The sequence below is a fragment of the Mus pahari genome, chromosome 17 (assembly GCF_900095145.1).
Source record: "Mus pahari chromosome 17, PAHARI_EIJ_v1.1, whole genome shotgun sequence".
NCBI lineage: Eukaryota > Metazoa > Chordata > Mammalia > Rodentia > Muridae > Mus > Mus pahari.
The window spans coordinates 47457832-47480967 of NC_034606.1; the positions used below are offsets into that span (position 1 = coordinate 47457832).

General features: G+C 50.0%; 1 protein-coding gene across 1 annotated transcript; it reads right to left on the reverse strand.

Annotated features, from left to right (window-relative positions):
* Positions 1 to 7674: 7674 nt before the first annotated feature.
* Cenpm (centromere protein M) lies at positions 7675 to 19199 on the reverse strand. Its single transcript, XM_021217065.1, has 6 exons — positions 19083 to 19199; positions 18587 to 18666; positions 15824 to 15916; positions 14188 to 14267; positions 13660 to 13751; positions 7675 to 8417 (listed from the first exon to the last, which is right to left on the reverse strand). The coding sequence occupies exons 1-6, from the start codon at positions 19137 to 19139 to the stop codon at positions 8169 to 8171; spliced, it is 651 nt and encodes a 216-aa protein (XP_021072724.1). The 5' UTR covers positions 19140 to 19199; the 3' UTR covers positions 7675 to 8168.
* Positions 19200 to 23136: the final 3937 nt, after the last annotated feature.

Consider the following 23136-nt stretch of genomic DNA (forward strand, 5'->3'; position numbering starts at 1 on the left):
ATGCCCTTCAGGCCACACACACTGGAAACAGACTGACACGGCCACTGCTTGTGGGGTGCTGAGAGAAGGCGAGAACAGTGCTGCTAGGGATGGGTGGATGGATGGGGTCCAGCTGGAGTGGAGGCCTGGCGGTGAAGAGACCTCTTGTGTTTTGAGTGTGCATCTCTCTCTGCCTTGTGTTTTAGTGGGAAGGGCCTTTGGCTTCTTCAGGTTGGAGAGTGGATGGAGAGGCAAGGAGGCTAGTGCTTTAGTCCCGGGGAAGGGGATCATGCAGGGCTAACCATGGAGTGAGGGGATCAAAGTCAGTAAGAGAGGACACTAAGGACCACCACAGAAATGGGCCTCTAGGGGTTAGGGCCCATCGCCTGTCCACCCCCTTGCTTATGGGCCAGCAACTCCACAGCAGGAAGGGGTAGGCGTCAGCGTAGCTGCAAAGGAGAAGTGGGTCTGGGAGGGTGGGTGTGGGTGTGAGTGTGGGTGTATGGGGATGTGGGGGGAGGGAAAGGGTATGGAGAGGAGCCAGGGCGGGGACAGCCCTTCTCATAGGACAGAGGCATGAAGGTAAAGACCAGACACTTTGCAGCAACCCTCTGGCCTCACCCTCCTCTATCACTACTGTTACTTATCACTGTTAGGGCCATGGAGCCCTGCCTATGTGCCAGGCATCTTAGCTTTTGTGTCCGACACTGGAGCTAACAGACTGAGGCTTACTTACGGGAATCCAGGGCTAGGATAAAGCGCATGGACCACAGCAAGGAAGCCAGCCTGCAAGCAGGACTTACTTCCCTACAGGATGAAGATCATTAGCTGCTCTGGCTCCTGCAGCACACAGGGGTCATCTCTGGGTATCAAGCAAGAGGGCCGGAACTCACAGTCACAATTACAAAGTCCTTCACCTCAGCCAGAGCAACCCTTTTGGAGGGTTGACGTCTGGAAGGACAGGAGCAAAATCAGTCACTTGACACAAATATTTGTTTGTCGGGCACTTCCTACAGGTCCCATTGAGACAGGTGTCAGAGTAAGCCGGGGACAGGGGTGGGGGTGGGGTGGGTGGGGTGGGTTCGGGACAGCAAAAGGCCTGTGGGATTCGTGTCTGTGGTGTGTCCAGGTGCCTGACCTCAGCTAGGTATTTTCACTTGAACCTCTGCAGTGGGAGTGGGGGCAGAGACTGTGGTGGTCCTTGAATCTCTGCGTGGATGGTTTCCTCTCACTGTTAAGGAGAGAGATTTTCAAGGCCAGCCTGGGCTAAACAGAGAAAGAAAAAAACAAAAAATCAAACCAAACCAAACCAAACCAAACCAAACCAAAACAACAACCAAAAGAGAGAGAGAGAGAGAGAGAGAGAGAGAGAGAGAGAGAGAGAGAGAGAGAGAGATTTGGGGACTAATGATATCAGTTGGTAGAACATTTGCCTAGCATTCACAAAGCTCTGGGTTCTGGCCCCAGCACTGCATGGCTAGGAATCTAGACTACAGCTAGGGAGGTGGGCTATCCTTTGGCTGCATAAGGGGTTTGAGGAGTCCATCCTGGCCTACATAAGATCAGAGAACAAGACTCTCTCTCTCTCTCTCTCTCTCTCTCTCTCTCTCTCTCTCCCCCTCCCTCCCTCCCTCCCTCCCTCCCTCCCTTCCTTTCTTTGTGAGACAAGTTTTCTCTTTGTAGCCCTAGATGTCCTGAAACTCCCTATGTAGACCAGGCTGACCTTGAACTCAGAGAGGTTCATCTGCCTCCAGAGTGCTAGGACTAAAGGTGTGTGCTGCAACCACCACCACCATGCTCCTTGGTTACTTTTTAATACTTATTTTATATGCACATGTGTCTGAGTCTATGCCTTCGCACAGTATATGTACAGGGTACATCCTCAGAGGCCAGATCCTCTGGAGCTGGAGTCACAGACAGATGTGAGTCACCATGGGCACTGAACTCAGGTCCTCTGCCAGAGCAGCCAGCACTCTCAACTCCTGAGCACTCTCCAGCCCCAAGCTCAGTCATTTTAAAGCTCATCCTCTGCATCACGTGGATTTACTACTAGCTTCTTGTAAAGGAGTCTCAGACATGTGACAGACAGCAACACAGGGCATAGTCTGGAGGTGGTGTGGCTCTAGCCACCTTCTCAAGCCAGAAGCCCTTCTGGGCTGCTTTTGACTATGAGATAATCAAGAATTAGTTTCTTTCTTTCTTTCTTTCTTTCTTTCTTTCTTTCTTTCTTTCTTTCTTTCTTTCTTTCTTTCTTTCTTTCTTTTATGTATATGAGTACACTGTAGCTGTACAGATATGGTTGTGAGCATTCATGTAGTTGTTGGGAATTGAATTTAGGACCTCTGCTCACTCTGGCCCAAAGATTTATTTATTATTATACATAAAGTACACTGTAGTTGTCTTCAGACACTCCAGAAGAGGGCGTCAGATTTCATTACAGATGGTTGTGAGCCACCATGTGGTTGCTGGGAATTGAACTCAGGACCTCTGGAATAGCAGTCAGTGCTCTTAACCGCTGAGCCATCTCTCCAGCCCCTGATTTTTAAAAAAAAACAAAAAAAAAAAACAAAAAAAACCACCTTATTTATATATCTGTTTAGAACAGACAGGATCTTGCCTTGGTGCCAAGACTGGCCTCAAACTTCAGGGCTCAAGCAAGCTTCCTACCTCTGCCTCTTTCGTAGCTGGGCCTACAGGGACATCCCATCAGCCCAACCTCGGGCGTGGTAGCACACGCCTTTAATCCCAGCACTCGGGAGGCAGAAGCAGGCGGATTTCTGAGTTCGAGGCCAGACTGGTCTGGTCTACAAAGTGAGTTCCAGGATAGCCAGGGCTATACAGAGAAACCCTGTCCCGAAAAAACAACAACAACAACAAAAAAAGTGCAATCTTTATTTCAAACATTTGATATGAGTTCAGTGCAATCTTCTCTTCCCTTCCCACACTGCTAAGGATGGTATCGAGCGCTGGCCCTTGGGGAGTGGGGGATGGGGCAGGAAGATCAGGAGTCCAAGGCCAGGCTGGGTTACACAAAACCCTTGCTTCAAAACACCAACATTTTATTTTATTATTTGTGTGTATGATATGCGCGAGCGAAGCACACGTGTGCCCCAGAGCACACTACGTCAGAGGGCAGCTCTCCAGAGTTCTCGGAGGTACGCTCAGCTGGCCGGCTCCTGAAGCGAGCACCTCTTCAGCCTGTTCATATCATATTCTTGAATATAAAATGAGGGATTTTGAAGCCGGGCGGTGGTGGCACACACGTTCGATCCCAGCACTCAGGAGGCAGAGGCAGGTGGACATCTGTGAATCTGAGGCCAGCCTGGTCTACAGAGTGAGCTCCACCAAAGTCAGGGCTACACAGAAACCATCTTGAAAAACCAAAAATAAATTTTTATTTTTATTTTTATTTTAAAGAGGGACTTTGTCACTGAAACGGCTTCTAATCAAATTTTTGTCTTACTGGTCTCCACCTTTTCATTTGCTAAACACTGGCTTTGAACTCACAATTTAGCCAAGGATGATCTTGAACTCCTGACCTTTCCATCAAGTGCTAGAGCTAAGGGCATACTACTAGGCCCAGATTAGGGGTCTCTCAGAGACCCACCTGCCTCTGCCACTTCTCAGTGTTGGGATTAAAGTCCCTGACACCAAGGTTTTGTTTTTTTTTTTCCCCCCAAAGGTAATTCATTTAGGGGGTGGGGGTAGGGTTTACAATTATTCAGGTTTGCCCTGAAAATCTACCCCGTTTCTGAGGAAGACACGGGCTTTCAAGCGCAGAGAGCTTTTACAGGATGAGCCAACAGGAACAAAGGCCTTGATGGGGGTCTGCAACCACCTGACTGCAAAGCCTGTGTCCTTCATGCTTCAGAGACGGGGTCAGGGAAGTAAGGCCACTCTGTGTCTGTGGGACAAGCCCAGTGTGGTGGGGGTGGGGGGAGGCAGTCCCTGGGGACAGAGAGGCCCAGCCTCCCAGATCTGCATGTGAAACTGCTGAGACCTGGGGTGTTCTCAAGCGGCAAGGCTGGTTATAGCTTTAATACCTGCCGTCTCATTAAGAAGAGCCCATCAACACCAGAGTTTCTGGGTTTGAAGTGGTGGCAGTCCCCCAGTGCCCGTGCTCCCGCATAGCCCCAGGGACACACTCGATGACTTTTTGTTCATTTGAGACATGAGTCATAACACGGACTGCCCTGGGGCCTTCCCAGTGCCCAGGATCTTCATGTGCACCCTTCCAGCCCCACCCTGTTCCTCAGTATCCAGTTCTCAGAGTAGGGGCTCCCTTACTCTCCCCTTCTTGTATCTAGTTCTGAGAAGTGAGGATGATGTTGGAATGTCCCCTTCAGTGGGGACAGAGGGAAGGACAAATGCCAGGCTTTCCGTTCACTGAAGAGGGATGGGAATGGTGGGGAATCAGGACAGAGTCTGCAGCAGGAGCCCTGGTCAGGGAGGCCCATCTTTTCTCTTTTGAGTCAGGCCATGCCCTTCCAAGAAGCAATGCCCAGCCCCCTCTCCCTACACACCCACTGTGCACTATCGTGCGTGACAGGGTTCCAGTCTGTCATTCTGTAAGCCTGGCCTTGGTGTGGGGGACACAGGGCCTTCAGTCCTAGACAAGAGACCACAGACCTTCGGCCTCTTGGCTGCAGCACCCAGAGGCCCCCATAGGCAGCTGTGCACCCACAGTGAGGCTGTGGAGAAGGAATGGGAGCCTCCCCAGCTTGCAGAATGACCTGTGGCTGGGCTCCAGGTCTCCTGGAGACCCCATGGATGGCTACTTCACCATCTGGGAAGTACTGACTATGCACCAGACACCCACTAAGTTGTGGAGCATTGAGCAGCATCAGGCAGCTCATAGAGCCAAATTCCAGCAAGGAACCATTCTAGTAGGTGGAGGGTAAGAAGGGCTGGAGCCCGCTGGTGAGTCCCACAGACCTGATCCTTTCTCTCTTCACCACTGCCCCTGTGGCTAAGCAGCCCCCGCCTCTGTTGACGTGTGTGTGCGTGCGCGCTGTGAAGTGTTTTGTTTAGAATTTTATTTTTATAAATGGCATTTAGGGGGTGGGCATGTGCACAAATAAGGAGGTCAGAGGACAGTTTGTAGGAGTGAGTTCTGGAGATGAGATTCAGGTTTGCCTGACAGCAAACACTCTTATCAGCTGAGCTGGCCTGCCTTGCCAGTCCTGGTTTGTGTCGGACCGAGTCTCACGCAGCCCAGACTGACCTCAAATGAACTCTTATCATCGACGACCCTGAACCTCCCTTCCTGAGTGCTGGGATCACTGGTTTGAGCCACTTTGCCTGCATGTGGTGCTGTGGACTGAAGTAGGGTTACACACACACACACACACACACACACACACACACACACACACACACACGGCAAGCATCTACCAACTGAGCTACTCCCCCACCCCTTGCAAACTGTATTAATATTGAATGATGTGAGGCCAGAGGACAAGTTTCTCTGTGTTATTTCCTACCTCTACGTGGAAGTCAGACTCACACGTAGCCAACGCTCCTGGCCCACAAACCATCCTATCCGCCTCCCCCCTCTTACGAACTGGTTTTATGCTGTAGCCCAGGCTGGCCTGAAAAGCCAGTCCCTCTCACGTCGGCTGGCTACAGAAGTGAGTCACTCCCAGCCAGGTGGAGGGTACTGGATGCCATTCTGCAGCTTCCTTGTCTCTATAGGAATGGCCAGCCACCACCGCTAAGGCAGGGACAAGAAGTCCCACTGGACAACTGCCAGAACTCTTGGACCTCTGCACCCTCCTGCAGAAAGCTGGGCTTCCTGTAGGGGTCTAAGAACTGCTCATAGCAGGAGGCCTAGCCTGGGGAACCTGAGATGTACATTAAGCTCTCTTGGGAGAATCTTAGTCCGAACACAGGTAGCAGGCACCTGGTAGCTAGGGTCAGCTGGGTCCGAGTCACCCAAGGACTCCGCCTCAGCAGCAGACCCCAGTCCTGAGCACACCAGTGTCATGTCCTCAGTCACTCACACTGCCAGGAGCAACTGCTCCCCGATATCTTTGGTAAGTCTGAGGGCACCTGCCTGCCATTTAAGTGTCACTCAGCTCTGCTGTACATCAGCGGCAGGCCAGCCCAAACCCCAGAGAGGTGCCTCTAGTTCCATGGTCCCTGCCAAGCTCGGCAGGGAGCTGGCAGCGGCGATGGCCTGAAGCTTCCCAGCACCTGGAAGGCTCCCAGGCCCTCGCTGGAGAATGTGATGCCATTTCTCTTGTTAAATGGCACCAGGTGGCAAAGAAAATGTGGCACAGGGACCTGAGGCGGAGACGTGCACATCTCGCTAGCTGAAGGGGTAAGGGGAAAGCAGCTTCCTGTTCTCAGCCAAAGGTGACATAACAGTGTACCTCATGCTTTCTCTAGCTCAGGAGCTGCTCCAGCAGCACCCCTCCCCCACTTTAGGACCCAGGGTCTAGGGACAATGCTAGTCCCATCTCCAGGGACAGTGCACATGTTCTCATTTGCTTGCAGCCTTTCCCGTATTCCTGGATCCACCTGTGCTGTCCCCCCTCCCACTCCGCCACTGGCTGAATTCTTATCAGGGTTGCTCCCCTGCTTCAGACCTGTGGTACTGACACCACCTTGGCAGTATGTAGTGAGGGAGGCTTTCAGCTCATAGGACTGCTGCTCTCTCAGGCATAAACCCCTGTGTCCCCATCTCAGGTCCTCTTGGACCACACAGAACTCAGGGCAGTGCAGGCTGTGCTCCTATGGGCACACCTTCAGTGACAGTTCTCATGAACCCTGCAGGCCTGCTGGGAGGGCGACAGGAGCTGCCGCTGCTGAGCACAACCCTGTGAAGCGTGACACACTCTGCAAGTGTCAGGTGACGTTTGTAGCCTCAAGGGAACCTACAAACATTGGGGCTACCTTCAAGACAGAAAGGTACGTCAGGCTGGGTATGGTGGCGCACGCCTTTAGTCATGGCACTCAAGAGGTAGAGGCAGGTGGGTCTCTGAGTTCAAGGATAGCTTGGTCCAGAACAGGCAGGGCTACACAGAGAAACCCTGTCTTGAAGGAAAAAAAAAGAAAAACAAAAAACAAAAGCCAAACAATACCCAGAGAGGCAAGTCTGACCCTAACTTCACAGTAGGGGCAGGGCCTTGGGATGTTCTGGAAGGAGCTATAGTCCTTGTGTCATCCGAGTGCGGTGAGCTTAGGACCTGGCTCCCCTGCTCTCTCAACAGCACCCCCAGATCCTGTGTGTTAAGCATCAGGAACTTTGATGGGGCTGACAGGACCAACACTGCTCTTTTACAACCTTCTCTTTGGACCCAGTGTGCAATGCCACAGTCAGCTCGTCACTCCTCACACTCTGACCTTGCAGGTGTCATTCCTGATGTGAGATGGGCTTCACAAATCTGTCCAGTCACTGCAGGGCAGCAGTGGGACATGCCTGTGATCCCAGCACAGAAAGAGGCAATGGTAGGAGGATCTCTGAGTTCAAGGCCAGCCTGGGCTACACAGAGAAACCCGATAGCTCAGTCAGTGCCCTACATGTGAATTTTTTTTGTTTTTTGAGACAGGGTTTCTCTGTGTAGCCCTGGCTGTCCTGGAACTCACTCTGTAGATCAGGCTGGCCTAGAACTCAGAAATCCGCCTGCCTCTGCCTCTCAAGTGCTGGGATTAAAGGCGTGTGCCACCACTGCCTGGCTTTTTGTTTTTTAAAATGTGATTGTTAGATTGCTGTTACAGTGTGAGGCATACACCTTGTGTGATCTACCAGAGAGACCGACAAGTCGTAGGGAGCAATGTGGTCTCGGGCAGCAAGCCACCTGCCATTTCATTCAATCCTCTCAACATGAGTAGAACCAGCTCCACTTACACCAGGCAAACAGGCACCAGAACGCAACAGCCAGGTCGTAAGAAATGCAGGGCCAGCACATGACATTTCCCTGGGCTCCTGGAAGCCACACTCTGCCCCCGCAATCATACTGAGTCAGTTTCTGCATCTACAACACATTTTCTTTCTTTCTTCCTTCCTTCCTTTCTTTTTTTTTTTTTTAAAGCCATGGCTCTTTGTTCCAAAATCTTAGGTGGATTATGATGTTAGACAGGTGGAGACAGGGCCTCTGTGGGGTGAGAGAGAAACGGGAGGCTGCTGGGGTCTCAGCAGCTGGGCTCTCTCCCAACTCCTGCCCAGCAGAACTTTCTGGTGGAGTTCAGTCCTGCAGTGAGCAGGCTGCCTCCGGGCCTGTCAGGTCCTGACTGGTCGTCGCTAACAGAGGAGGCTTTTGGAGCTGGCAGCAAACGCGTGGAGGGCAGCAGTGCTCACAGCTCCTTGGATGGGGGTTCTCGGGGATCCGCAGCAAGGACAGCAGGTTCAGCGCGGAGACGCCCGGCACATGGCCAGCGCAGATCTGCAGAACGCGCACCAGGCGCTGTGCCGTGGCTGCGCGAAAGCTTTCCACCTTCAGGAAGAGCAGAGAACAGCAGTGAGGGGGTGGCTGGCCCGGTGGCCACACTCGGAGAAGATTCTCAGGGGGAGCTGGAGGATGAGATGCAGAGGTACCTTAAGGTCACACCAGGCAGCTTCCTACCTCGCTCTTCAGACCCAGAGACACTGAGCCCCGATCAAGGGGAAATGGGGGACTTGACGAGCAAGACTGCTAAGGCCAAGGACACTGTTAAGCACAGGGTCACAGAGGAGTCACTGCACAGGTTGGACCTCTGCTAGTTCCAGCCACTGACAGGTACTGCAGGAAGCCACAGGGACAGAGGGGATGGACAGGATGTGTCACCTACAGGTAATCCTTTTATTGGGGTGGGGGGCCCAGGGGAGCTGGGGGTGAAGCTGTCCCTGCTCTGAACCAGTGAGTTCTGGGCAAGCAAGAGACACTTGCAGACATTTTCAGAAAAGCAAACAGCGTCCCACTAGCGGCCCCAGGGCACTGTCAGCCTGTCACTGACCCCCTGCAACCCTGCCTCATCTCTACAGGCAGCGCCATGCTACCAGCTGTCATGCTGGAAGCCTCAGTTGTCCCTTACTTGTCTTCCTGTCACCTCACATCTGTCCGCCAGCACTTTCTGTTGACTGTCCAGGAAACAGCAAGGACTATGGGCCACTCCGTGTCACTCTCCCCAATGACACCAATGACTCCAGGTCACTCAACCCTTCCAGAAAAATCTCTAAACCTTGTCCTCATTTCTGCCCTCCCCTCTCTTCATCTCCCTCGCAGCCAGAGCAAAGCCACATGTCTCCTAGGCTCCAAACAGCAGCTCCAGTTTTATTGCAAGTAAGAGCCAGAGTCTTTACCGACTCCAGGACCTGACCATCAGCTGACATTTCTCACTGCTCTCCGACCCCCGTCTCCGCCGCAGCACTCAGCTACTCCTGCCCCGGCCTCTCTGAAGGCCCCTAGACACACCAGCAAGCTCTAGGCCTCTGCACTTACTGCTCCTGACAGCACTCTTCTCCCGAGACACACGCTCTTTCCTGCCTCGGTATCCGCTCTGCCCACGAAGCCACAGCCTTAGCTCCCACCCCAGTCACTCTCTCTTACTTTACAAACAAACAAACACAAGTGGCCTGTTTGTGTTCCTGCTGAGAGCACCGTCAGGATGTACATATGTATATACTGTTTTGTTGTGTGCAGTGCCTCTAATGCCTACAGCGGTACTAAGGCACACTGTGCATGTGAGATATTTTCAGTAACCCTCCTCAAAGGTCCGACTCCTCAACCTCCGGCTGCTTTAGCCTGAGTGCCAGAGCGCCTCCTGTCACTCACGCCCTGTGCAGACATGCCCCGCCCATTCTGACCACAGCCATGACTGCCCATGTCATATGGGAAGACATACTCTGCCAGGCTAGATTCTGACAAGACTGGGCCACCATTTGCTGGATTTGTGTGCCCAGCACTAGCACAGGGCCTGTTGGTAGACAACTGACACCGGGGGAGTCACACCTCTCAGGGCAGCGGGTCCTGGCCTTCCCGCTTTAATATTTAATTTAATACAGATCCTCATGCTGTGGTGACCCCAACCATAAACTGATTTCGCTACTGTCTACATGATAATATAAATGTCAGGTAGGTAGGAGATACAGGTGGAGAAGCACTGCCCTAGAGTATTTCCCTCCTACAAAAGACAGCTAGCGATACTTGTTACACAAAGACCTCCAAATATGTTGCGGTTCCGACTTGGTGAAGACAGAGTATGCCCAGAGAAGGCTAATCAGAGGCCTGCAGGGACTGCCGGTCTAAAGATGGGCTCTTCATCTGAGGGACGAGGCCTGCCTCTGAGCAGGGATCAGAAGCTCTGCTGCCAACTAGAGACACTCGGGAGTCTCTGCTCCCCTCTACACATGTGTCCCACGGCTTTCCTTTCTTTCTTTTTGAAATTACATTTAGTGGGAGTGGGGGTGGGGGGGGAGGAAAAGGCTGGCCAGTGATGACCTTTAACCCCTGCAGAGACAGGAGGACCTCTGAATTGGAAGCCAGCCAGGTCTACAGAGTGAGTTCCAGGACAGCCAGGGCCATACAGAGAAACCCATGCACGAAGGTCAGAGGACAACTTGCAGAGTCCGCTCTCTCCTTCCTTCATAGGTCCCAGGGACGGAACTCAGGCTGAAAGCAGCGCCCTAACCTGCTGAGCCACATCTCTGCTCTAGTCCAGGCCGCGAGCCCCATGGAAACTCAAAAGCTGGCGTGGCCTGCCACCTCGTGGCCGTTTGGGAAACTGCAGCAGCACCTGTCATCCAGGTTAGCAGGCACCACAGCACCACAGTACCTCGGTTACCGAGCAAAGATGACTCTTCAGTAAAAAATGAAACTACGGAAGTGGGTGCCAGGCCACTCGTGGAAAGCAGGCCACCATGGGGAAATGGCTGCAGACTAACGGGCTGGCCTAACTTTACAACGGTGTGACTGAACAAGATGACTTTTCCTGGAGTATTTTCTCAGTGCTTTGTTTTTGTTTTTTTTTCCCCCTAAACTTTTTTTTTTTTTAAAGATTTATTATATGTAAGTACATTGTAGCTATCTTCAGACACTCCAGAAGAGGGCGCCGGATCTATTTACAGATGGTTATGAGCCACCATGTGGTTGCTGGGAATTGAACTCAGGACCTTCGGAAGAACAGTCAGTGCTCTTAACTGCTGAGCCATCTCTCCAGCCCCTTTTTTGGTTTTTGGAGACAAGGTTTCTCTATATAGCCCTGGCTGTCCTAGAACTCACTTTGTAGACCAGGCTGGTCTCGAACTCAGAAATCCGCCTGCCTCTGCCTGCGGAGTGCTGGGATTAAAGGCGTGTGCCACTACGCCGGGCTTTCTCAGAGCTTTGTTATGAGGAAAACCTGGTATGGGAGACACTTCCGGTGTGCTGGGAACACCAGGTGCCACCTTTGAAAGCAGAGCTTGGATCTAGTCAGGGATTCTAGAAACAGCTGTGACCAAGACAGATGTTCTGCTGGAGAGAAAGCTCAGCGGTGAAGAGTACTAACTGTTCTTCCAGAGGTCCTGAGTTCAATTCCCTGCAACCACATGATGGCTTACAACCATCTGTAATTGGATCTGATGCCCTCTTTTTGGTGTGTCTGAAGACAGCTACAGTGTGCTCATATACATAGAACAAATAAATCTTTAAAAAAAAAAAAAAAAAAGACAGATGTTCCATGAACGGAATATAAACCATGATGAGTGCTTTGGTCTAGGGTGATTTAGGGGGCAGTGTAGCAACCAGAACACAGTAGTGATGAGGCTGGCCCTAACATGTAAGCAAAAGCAATAGTACCCCTTATGTGTACAGGTGTTCTGCCTGCATGTATATCCATGCACCATGTGCGCGCCTGGTTCCTGAGAAGGATAGAAAAGCGTATCAGATCTACAGTTGCAGACAGTTGTGAGCTGTTACGTGGGTGCTGAGAACCAAACTCAGGTCCTCTGTAAGAACAGCAAAGGCTCCCCACCAGTAAGCTAACATCCGGCCCACGCATCACTGTCTGCTAGTGACTGTTAGCTTAGCTCTTCCTACTGATACTCTTGGCTGATTCAACTCAATGTAAGCCACAGGTTAGTACGGTTCTATGGAGGGGAGAGGGGGAGGTGTGTGATAATTCTGGAGTTTTGGTTTCTTTAAAAAAACAAAAACAAAAAAAGAAATCACAGAAATGTTATAAGAATGTTTTTGTCTTAATCCCAGGTGTGGGGCATGGGGCTGCTTTGTAGTCCGCAGCCGCTGACTACGACTGGGCTCACGCTCTAGCAGAGGCGTGGTTTTGCCAGCGGCAGACAGTTTCTGTGATTGTGTGATATTCGGAATTCTGGGAACTTTCCAGAAGGTATGTAAATCTAGAGGTCTGAGAGCGGGGCGGGTGGTGTAAGTTGTTAAAGGAGGTTGGTTATGGTTTGTTAGTAGTTGTGCTCAAAGAAGAAAGAAACTGGATTCAGAGATCTCTATATCCCTTTCTCTCCCCTATCCTTCTTTCTGTCTACTGATGGGGGGGAGGGGTAAAGGGTAGGAAAAAGAACTCACAAAGTAGCTAAGAGTGGCTTCAGGGAGGGGCTAAGTTCTACTTCCCATCTAAGTTTCTAGATCACCTGAATTCTGCCATCACTGGTACAGACCCCATACCCCATACCAGGAAACCCCAGGCCCCAGGATGTGTCACCAAGACACTTTGTCTTTGGGAAAAGGTGTCAGATCCAGGATCTAACTGTTTAAAACTAACAAAAAGATCCCTTGGACAACCGAGCAAGTCAGGTCCGTGGGCAGGATCGCTCAGGCCCAGAGAACCTTCAGTAATCCCCCCAGGGAGCGTACATTAACTCCTGTAGGACGACACGCATCAACGGAGTGTGCACTTCTGGGGCTCCCATCTCAGTGGGTAAGTGTGCCTGCCATACAAGCATGTATCCACATCCTAGCACACATGTCAAATGCTGTGCGTGTCAGGAACTCTACTGCTGTGGAGCAGCAGAGGCAGGCAGGAGGATTGCTACTGGGGCTTGCTCGCAATCAGTCTAGCTCCATGTTCAGTGACGACCCTGCTCAAGGGAACTAGGCAGACGGAGATAAAGGCCGCCCGATACCCCTCTCTGGCTTCTGGGCATGAGCAGGTACAGGATCCATCACAGTGTGTACACAACACACACAAAGTAAAAATAGAGAATGGGAGAGGGGGTGACTGGGAGGAGGGGTAGTGAGCGGGATAAAAAGTGAATAGAAAGACAATAGAGAGAAAACGCATACCAGCCTTCTACGGCCAGCCAGGGCTCACTGGTGAGCACACTCACAGAAGCTAATGGATTAGAATGGAAGCAATACACCCAGCTACATAACTGCCCATCTAACAAATGTCCCAATTACTTGCTGTGTGTCCTGTCCTGTGACACTACCTGACACTACAGACATGGTCTGCAGTCTGTGGAGGCTAGGATCAGGCTGACTACAGGGAAGGCACTGGGGTACACTGGTTAATGAGACAGACACACCTTACCTCCTAAGAACTTATCCTCCAGCAGGAGAGTGGGATATTAACAGGGACTTCCAAACACACACAAGACTTGAGCTAAGCCTCAAACCACAATTACAGGGCTCCCTCCATATCAGGTGTCACCTCAATTGGAGACTTGGGGACCGTTCAGGAAGCACATTCTGTCCACCGCCCGTTCCTTGTACTGAATTATAGTGCGGCCTCAATGAACAGGGTTCTCACCTGTAAGTCACAGAAGAGCAGCGGGCTTCGGTAGGTGTGGGCCAGTTTTATAACTGTGTTCTGGTGGACACTGCAGTGGCTTTCCCGTCCGGCTGCAAAGAAGCCAGGCACACACACTTCAGGCTCTATCCGCCCGAGACCCACCTGCCACTGTCTCCCAGGGGCTGCGATTAAGGGTGTGCACCATCACTGCCCACCTTCAAAAGTACATTTTTAACTGGGGCTGGAGACATGGCTCAGCAGTTAATAGCACTTACTGTTCTTCCAGAGGACCCGAGTTTGAGTCCCAGGACCCATGGTGGCTCAGAACCACCCGCAACTGTCTATACCTACAGTTCTAGAGGATCCCATACCATCTGGTCTCCTCAGGCAAAAAACCCATGTACATAAAATCACAAAAAAATAAACTAAATTTTTAAAAAGTCAGTAGCCAGGTAAGGAGAGCCCCTCTGCAGGCCACCTCAGCAAGAGCCCATAAGTGCGACCACTCTAGCTAGGTGGGGTGTAACAGGAAGCGGTCAAACTTACCCCCGGTGACAAGGAAGCATACTTTCCCCAGGAAGAAGCTGCTGTCCACGTGGTTCAGAGACTCCTCCACTTTCTGGAGACTGGGACAGGAGAAGCCAGGCAAGAAAACAACCATAAGACAGAAAGACACGGCCGGGCATGGTGGCACACGCCTTTAATCCCAGCACTTGGGAGGCAGAGGCAGGTGGATTTCTGAGTTCGAGGCCAGCCTGGTCTACAGAGTGAGTTCCAGGACAGCCAGGGCTATACAGAAAAACCCTGTCTCGAAAAACCAAAAAAAAAAAAAAAAAAAAAAAAAAAAAAAAAAAAAAAAAAAAAAAAAAAAAAAAAAAAAAAAAAAAAGACCTTGAACATTTGACCTTTCCAGTCTCTATACCCTAAATGCTGGGATTCCCTGCGCTTTTATTTTTTAAAAGGTATTATTATTATTTTGCAGTACACACAGGCAGGAGTTTGCATGAATTTAGGTGCACCTACAGACACACAGGTGTCTATGGAGGCCAGAAGCACTGGGTCTCCTGGTGCTGGACTTACAGAAGTCTGTGAACCTCTTGTGGATGCTGGGAACCAAAACTTCACAACCACTGAGCCACCTGTCCAGCTCCATATACCCTGTTTTAAATTTAGCTTTATTTAGAAGTTCATGAATGCTTATAAGATAATCAAGCAGCAAATATAACCACACACAAGCACACACACAAATAAATAATAAGAACCCTTCTCGGGGCTGGAGGCACGGCTTACAGGTTAAGAGCACTGGCTGCTCTTCCAGGGGACCCAGGTTTAATCCCCAACACCCATAATGGCAGCTCACAACTGTCTCAACTGTCTCTAACTTCAGTTCCAGGAGACCCAATGCCCACTTCTCACATATTGTACACAGACTTACACGCAGGCAAAATACCCACACACATAAGATTAAAAAAAAAAAAGAAAAAAAAGAATCCTTCTCTTGGCACCACCCTCTGCTGCCAATTCTCCAGAAAAAAACTGTTGCCAATCTGGGGTGTAATTCTTTTATGTGCAAATACAGTGGTATGTTTAAAAATAGTAATATTTTTCTCAAATATTGTCCAAATATTGTCCAACTCCTGACTGTTGTAGTTTTGATATGGCTTAGTGTTATCTACAAGGTCACATGGTGAAATTTAATCCCCGCTGTTTGTGAAAACCTCAGGAGAGCACTGGGTGCAAGGGCCAGTGCTACAACCAGAATAAATAAAACAAGAGAAGGAATTTGGGGTGGCTCAAAGGTTAAGAGCACCGGCTGCTCTTCCTGAGGACTGAGCTTGCACCCCAGAACCCGCATGGCAGCTCACGGCTGTCTGGAACCGCAGCTGTAGCCGGTAGGATGCTTTCTTTTGGCCCCTCAGGGATTAGGGATGCACGTGGTACACAGGCATACATGGGCTAGGGAGACCCCAAGGCAGGGGTGTTTTCTTCTCTGGTGTTAGGTGTACACAGCACATCTCAGCGAACATTAACTAGATAAACGGGTGATGTTGTCATGATTTGTCTTTCAAACTCCTTAGTCCTCCCTCCTTGCCCTGGGCAGCCTCCCACTGCCTCCCGCTTTCCCATCACCAGATTACTGTTCTAGCAGTTGCCCAAGCTAGAGTCTTGTGCTGGCTCTCACCTGTATTTGCTGTGAAGGTTAATCACAAACACAATCAGGTCAATTCGGGGCCGGTTCACATTGGAGGGCAAAGGGAGGGAGTTGGCCAAGTGGCTGGAAAACAAGACATTGCAGGGTTAGACACATACCCGGCCCCCAGTGACTGACCACACAGTCCTTTACAGGGAAAGAAGCTGCCTCTTGAACAGAGCCCGGCAGGATGGAGCCAGCTCTGCCCAAACCTCTCTGGACTGATTGATTCCTCCTGCCACAGGGGGCTGTTAAGTGACCACTGTGCTAAGAGGACTCAAACCTTGCTGGCTCGGAGGGAGACCATGCTCAGGAGTGGGGTGCTGAATGGAGAGGGTTAGGGGATAAGACGGAACCCCTTTGGTATGAGGCAGTTTTGGGTTCCACCTAGCTGTTTTCATTAGCCAGTTGTATGACCTCAGCTAAGCCTTTATTTGGGCTTGATCTCTACCAAATGCCCACCTGAAGGCTTTTCTTGAATTCTGCTGCCCATTCTTTGTATACATAGCATTTTCCTTTTTCTTTTTTAAAAAAAATTATTATTATATTTTAAATCTAGGAGTGTTGTCTGCATATGTACCTATAGGCCAGAAGAGGACACCAGGTATGGTCATGAGCCACCATGTGGAACTCAGGACCTCTGGAAGAGCAGTGGTGCTCTTAACTGCTGAGCCATCTCACCCCCAACTCCTTTTTGAGAGAGTGCTATATAGCACTGGCTGTCCTGGAACTTGCTCTGTAGACCAGGTTGGCCCTGAACTCACAGCCGTCCTCCTGTTTCTGCCTTCCAAGCACTAGGATTAAATGCATGTATCACTGTGCCAGGCCTTTAAAAAAACAAAAATGAGCCGGACAGTGGTGGTGCATGCCTTTAACCCCAGCACTTGGAAGGCAGAAGGTCTATCTGGTCTACAGAGTGAGTTCCAGGACAGCCAGAACTATACAGAACCCCCCCCCCCAACAAACAAAAATAACAACTACCCACTTAGATTATAATTCAAGGAATACCAAAAGAATAACATTCATTTTTTTTTTAAAATGTCATTCTTTTTCAAAGATACATATTTTTGACATGAACCCAATCTGCCTCATACCAAACGGATTATGTAGCCCTGGTGTGGCTTCTACCTTTCTTAGTTGAAGTTAATCTTTGCACCCCTGATCCTTTTGCCTCTGCCTCCTGTGCTGGAATTACAAGCTTGTGCCACCATGCCTACAAAAAAATTACATAAAACACGCATCGCCCTCTTCCGGCTGCTTTGATAGCTAGAATTACAATACACTGTTCAAGGGAAAATGAATTTTCAAAAATCCTCTTCTACTTCTGAGACTGGGGTGGGGTTAATGAATTTCATATTCTCAAGCCTAAAAGCTTGATGAGGCTAGAAAAAGGAAAATGCACAGCAATCACTGTTCCTCCACATTTGGGGGCACTAAAGAATTCTCAGAACGTTGCTGCAGTTATCCCATGCCAGACCCTCCCGCCACCAGCGAAGCTTTCAGTCTTGTCACTTTCTACGTCACTTCCCTGAACTAGCTCACTAAGCCTTCCTTGGAGATCCTTGCCTTACACTTGTACCAGCCCAAGACATCTTCAGCATCTTTTGGATCATGAATTAACCAGATCAAACCCAAAAGTTATCAACAGAGCATCTTCTCTGTGCTAGTTACTGCTTTAGGCCCTGGGGATTCACCAGTGAACCAGAGTCAAAATCTCTGTCCTTAGAAGCTGATTGTGTGTGGTAAACAGTTGGGCAGGTGCCTTCTTTTAGTGTGTTGGTTTGTCTTATGCAGCCCAGGCTGGCCTGGAACTGGATATGTAACAGAGAATGACCTGGAGCTTCCTGCCTCCACCTCATAATGCTGTGGTTACTAGTGTTTCCTCTCATGTTGGCTATTTTATGTATGAGTACTCTATCTGCATGTACCTGAGGAGGGCAATGGTTGTGAGCCACCATGTAGTTGCTGGAATTGAACTCAGGACCTCTGTGAGAGTAGACAGTGCTAACTGCTGACAATCTCTCCAGCCCTCGTTTGTAATTTCTTTTCTTTTCTTTTTTTGTTTTTCGAGACAGGGTTTCTCTGTGTAGTCCTGGCTGTCCTGGAACTCACTCTGTAGACCAGGCTGGCCTCGAACTCAGAAATTCGCCTGCCTCTGCCTCCCAAGTGCTGGGATTAAAGGCGTGCACCACCACGCCCGGCTCATTTGTAATTTCTTAATTGGACTGAGGTAGGAAGGCCCACTACAAGTGGCACCATTCCCTATGAAAGGATTCTGAATTGTCTTCAGTGTAGAGAAAGCCAGATAAAAACTAGCAAGCGTGTGCTTGTTCGTTGCTTCCTCTTGACTGTGGATATACAGTGACCAAGTGCTTCAAATTCCCGCAGCATCCACTTCTGCAGCAACGAGCAAGCCAAACATGTCCTTTCTCCCTGAAGTTGCTTTTGTCGGGGTATTTTATCACAGCAAGAGGAGGAAGAAAGGAAATCAAAACTCACCTCCCCCGACGTTTTTACATGCTGACGTCTAAACTCAGAGCCTTGTCAATGGGAAGCTACCCAACCCGCGAGGGTGTTTTTGGCGTGCGTTATGAGCTATGAACGTTTGCAGAGACCAGTCAGTACAGGAGCCAACTCCGCAACCGTGGGCAGGATCACTGAGGACTGATGACAGCTAGGAGTTGGTCCCTCTCTCCCGCAGGCTCCCTTCCCTCACGCCAGCCCAGATTTCAGGCTACAACCTCAGCAACTTACATCCTCAGCTCGGACGCACAGTCGTTTTTGAGCATCGACTCCGCCAGCTGCTGCAGAAGCGCATCCTCCGTGCTCACCAACTGCGAAGGGAGAGAACCAGGCAGATGGAGACCCGAGCAGGGCGGCTCCTCGGGAGGGCCCCGCACTCCGAATCCCTCCTGGGGGATCACACTCAGCTAGCGGCGGTTCGGAGGGAGCCATTTCCAGAGAAGAGGACCCCTAAGGGGCCATCCACGGACGGGGACCGCCCGGCCTCCTCCTCGAAACGCGGGAAAGCCACGTTCGAACTGGAACGCCCACTCGGCCGTGGTGGCAAAACCAGCCGCGCGCCTATTGGTGGAGGCGTCCATCAGCCTCGCGAGCCGCCGCTCCGATTGGTCCAGAGTAACGCGCCCCGCCCTCTAGCCCCGCCCCCGCTGTCGGAGCGCGCAGACGCTGAGGAAGGGCTCCGGACTAGGCTGCGGGAAGCCGGTCCAGGGGCGCTGCCCGCACCTACCAAGACCGTAGCCCTGTTCAGGTCGGGCAGCTTGTCCATCGGCCTCAGCACCGACATCTCAGCGGCAGCCGAGCCACCCCGGCCAGCGCAAGGCGCTTTCAAACCGTCGCAAGGCCCGCCTCTAGTGGGCGGGGCGCGATACGCATGTCCGGGCGGGACTTTCTGAGCCGCCACTCTTAAAGGAACCTCCACTCTTAAAAGAACCTGTTCTGTCTCTGCCCCTACTCCCCACTCCCAAGATTTATTTTTAATTACGTGCATATGTGTGTGTGTGTGTGTGTGTGTGTGTGTGTGTGTGTGTGTGTGTGCACGCGGGCTCATGTGAGTGGAGGTGGCTGCAGAATTCAGAAGAGAGAGTCGGAGTCCCTGGAACTGCATTAAGAGGCACTTCTGAACCACTTGACATGAATGATGGGAACCAAATTCCGGTCCCATGTTCAGAGCAGTATGAGGCCTTAACTACTGAGCCATCTCTCCAGCCAGCCCCTACTATCTTCGTTCTAAAAAAAGTTATTACATTTTTAAAAAAGATTTTCAATTTAATTTTTTTTTCTTTTGTGGTTATGGGTGTTTTTGTCTGCATGTGCACCATGTGCACAGTGCCCGGGAAGAGGTCGTCAGTTAACCTTGAAACAAGTTACAGACTGTTGTGAGCTGCCATGTGGATACTCTGAATCCAACTTGGGTCCAAGAGCAGCCAGTACTCTTTTTTTTTTTTTTTTTTTTTTTTTTTTTTTTTTTTTTTTTTTTTTTTTTTTTTTTTTTTTTTTTTTTTTTTTTTAGACAGGGTTTCTCTGTGTAGCCTTGGCTGTCCTGGAACTCACTCTGTAGACCAGTTTGGCCTTGAACTCAGAAATCCGCCTGCCTCTGCCTCCCAAGTGCTGGAATTAAAGTTGTGCGCCACCACTGCCCGACCAACAGCCAGTACTCTTAATGGTTGGTTGTCTCCAGATAAGTACAGCCCGTTTCCCTATCTGTCTATTCCCAAGGGTGTGATCTCTCTCTCCCTTGGTCTTATGACTCTTCCCCTCCCCCAAGTACCAGGATTAGGGGCCTGAAAGTTACAAATGTATGTATAAGAGTCCATGATTCACTGAAGAATGGTACCCGGGATTCAATAGTATGTAAACACAGGGTGTTTTATTCTGCAGAAGTCTAGCATGCTGGGGTCTCCCATTACCAGAATAGAAAGACAACCAAGTAAGTTTGCAGGTCTGAGATTTAAAGCACATTAGGCGATTCTGGGGTAGGCGACCATCTCTAAGGCCATTCCATTAGAGGGAGTGGGGCTGGAAAGTGAGGTCTAGAAACTGTGGCTGGGGAAGTAGCTGAGAGAGTCTGGAAACTGTTGCTGATCCATTGTCCTGGCCTCTGGACAGCTCCTGATGGCTGAGCAGGGTCTGACTAGCTGCCTGAAGCCTGTTTTTTTTTTTTTTTTAGTAACGGACCTGCCTGGGCTTGCCTGGACTTGCCCAGTTTTTAGGCCTAGTCTCCTAAACTGCCAATTTGAAGCCCGTCGTGGAGTCAGCCTGGCCTTCTCATATAATTTAAGTTCTTAAACTTTAACTTCTGTCCCTAGTCCATATCTATCTCAGAAGATTTGTACTCAGCTGACATACTACAAACTGCTCCAAAGGGCAGGGAGCCCCACACTTACTGAAAGCTGGCGGGAACCAGGCCAGCCAATGTGATTGCTCCCTGTCTCCTCAGCTGGGTCAGTGAACCAGATGCCTCTGATGAAAGCCCCATTGCCTGAACCCCTCTAAGTCTTTGACAAGAATTCCAACCTTCCTGGGTCATGACAATGACGTCCTAATTCCAGCCAGAAGTAGTTACAGAAGAAAGCACATAGCCCCTTATCCTGTACAAAAGACTGGACTGTGGAATTGGAGAGGTGGCTCACAACCATCTGTAATGGGATCTGATGCCTTCTTCATATATATATATATATATGTATATATATATATATATATATGTATATATATATATATGTAAAGGCTAGATTATTAGGTCAAAAGGAAATTACCTGGTATAGGGGACAAAATGGCTACCTATAATGCCATTGGCATACCAGGAAAGGTACCTGTTAAAACCAGATAGACCTACATCTATGAACAGGTAAATTCATTAGCTGAAATCGTTCCACGATACGACAGGGCCCTAGACCTGCTTTATGCGGGACAAGAATGTTACTGTGTGGCTTCAAGAAAAATTCTTGTTTCTATGCAAACCACTTGAAAACCATTAGAGAAAAATGTCAAGGATTAGGTCTACTAACAGTAGAGAAAGAAGGTGTTCTTCAAGTAGGAATGTTGCTTCTGTGTCCGCCAAGCATGTATAATAAAAGACAAGATCCAACAATTCTAGACTGATCTCCAAAAATGCAAGGAACAGCTCAAAGGCTCCGGCCAATGGATCGTTGAACTCAGAGAATACAGGGTAAAAGGGGCCAGGGAAAGATCACCCTGCCCCTGATTTGACCCGGAACTGCTCCACGACTTGGAAGTCCTCACCCCTGTGACTCAGCCTTAATGGTTAAACAATGTTTCCTACAAAAAGCCCCTCCCCTCTACCCTCCCCTTCTTCTCTGAGAAGAGGGAGGTCCCTCCTGGGTACCAACCCACCCTAGCACATCATCACTGCAGACTAGGCACATCATCTCCCACTGAGGTCAGACAAGGCGGCTCAGGTAGGGGATCCACAGGCAGTCAACAAAGTCAAGGACAGCCCCCCACTCCAGGTGTTGGGGTACTTGCATGAAGACCAAGCTACACATCTGCTGCTACACTTGTGTGTGTGTATATGTGGGGTGACTAGGTCCAGTCCATATATACTCTTTGGTTCATGATTCAGTCTCTGAGAGCCTAGAGGGATCTTTGTTAATAATGGCCCTACCTAAAACAACACCCTTCCCCCCACACACCCCCAGGCTCCTTTCCTCTTTCTGGTTTGCTTTCTCTATGACACTAATCGTGACATCATCATCACAGACTTCTCAGCATCTTAGAGTCTGTTCTACTTACAGATAATCTAGCTCACTCCTGTCTGCTGGGTGCTGCCAGAAGACAAGAGCTTCCAGGAAGAGATAAAGGACACACAGCTTTATTTACTTCATAGAAACAGTCTGAGCTGGCAATGTGACTCAGTTGGCAGGGTGCTTGCCTTAGACATGCAAAGCTCTGGGTCTGGTCCCCAGAATGACAAAAACAGGGCATGGGGCACACACTATGATCCCAGCAGTGGGACAGTAGGGGCAGGAGGGTCAGAGGGTCAATGTAATCCTCAGCTACATAGTGAGTTTGAGGGCAGCCTGGGACGGACACATGAGGCCTTGTCTCTAAAATAAAATCAAATGAAAAGAAGTAGCTAGTGATACTCTCCCATGTCTGTGGAACTCCACAATGGCTCATTGTGAATGCTGTGCAGTTTGGGTTTTACTACTGTGAACAGACACCACGACCAAAGTAACATATAAATAAAGTATTTAATTTAATTATAGGTTCAGAGGTTCAGCCCATTATCATCAAGGCGGAAGCATGGCAGTATCCCAGGCAGGCATGGAACAGGCAGAGCTGAGAGTTCTACATCTTCATCTGAAGGTTGCTAGTGGACGACTGACCTCCAGGCAGCTAGGAGGCCAGTACTAAAGACCACTCCCACAGTGACACGCCCACTCCAACAAGGCCACACCCACGCCAACAAGGCCACACCTCAAAATAATGCCACTCCCTGGACCAAGCATACGCAAACCATCACATGCAGCGAGTGGGTAGTTTTTTCTCTCCTCAGACAGGGTTTCTCTGTGTAGCCCTGGCTATCCTAGAATTCAGTTTGTAGACCAGGCTGGCCTCAAGCTCAGAGATCTGCCTGCCTCTGCCTCCAGAGTCCTGGGCTCTCTCTCTCTCTCTCTCTCTCTCTCTCTCTCTCTCTTTCTCTCTCTCTCTTTCTCTCTCTCTTTCTTTTTTTATGTTTTTAATTTTTTCCTTCCTTCCTTCCTTCCTTCCTTCCCTCCCTCCCTCCCTCCCTCTCTTCTTTCTTTTCTTTCTTTCTTTAA

Excerpts from the sequence above, each read along its gene's own strand:
- Cenpm (XM_021217065.1), bottom strand. The coding sequence starts at position 19,139 with ATGTCGGTGCTGAGGCCGATGGACAAGCTGCCCGACCTGAACAGGGCT. Across the intron at positions 18,667-19,082 it reads TGAACAGGGCTACGGTCTTG|TTGGTGAGCACGGAGGATGC; the intron begins GTAGGTGCGGGC and ends CTCCCTTCGCAG. Across the intron at positions 15,917-18,586 it reads TGTGCGTCCGAGCTGAGGAT|CCACTTGGCCAACTCCCTCC; the intron begins GTAAGTTGCTGA and ends CTTGTTTTCCAG.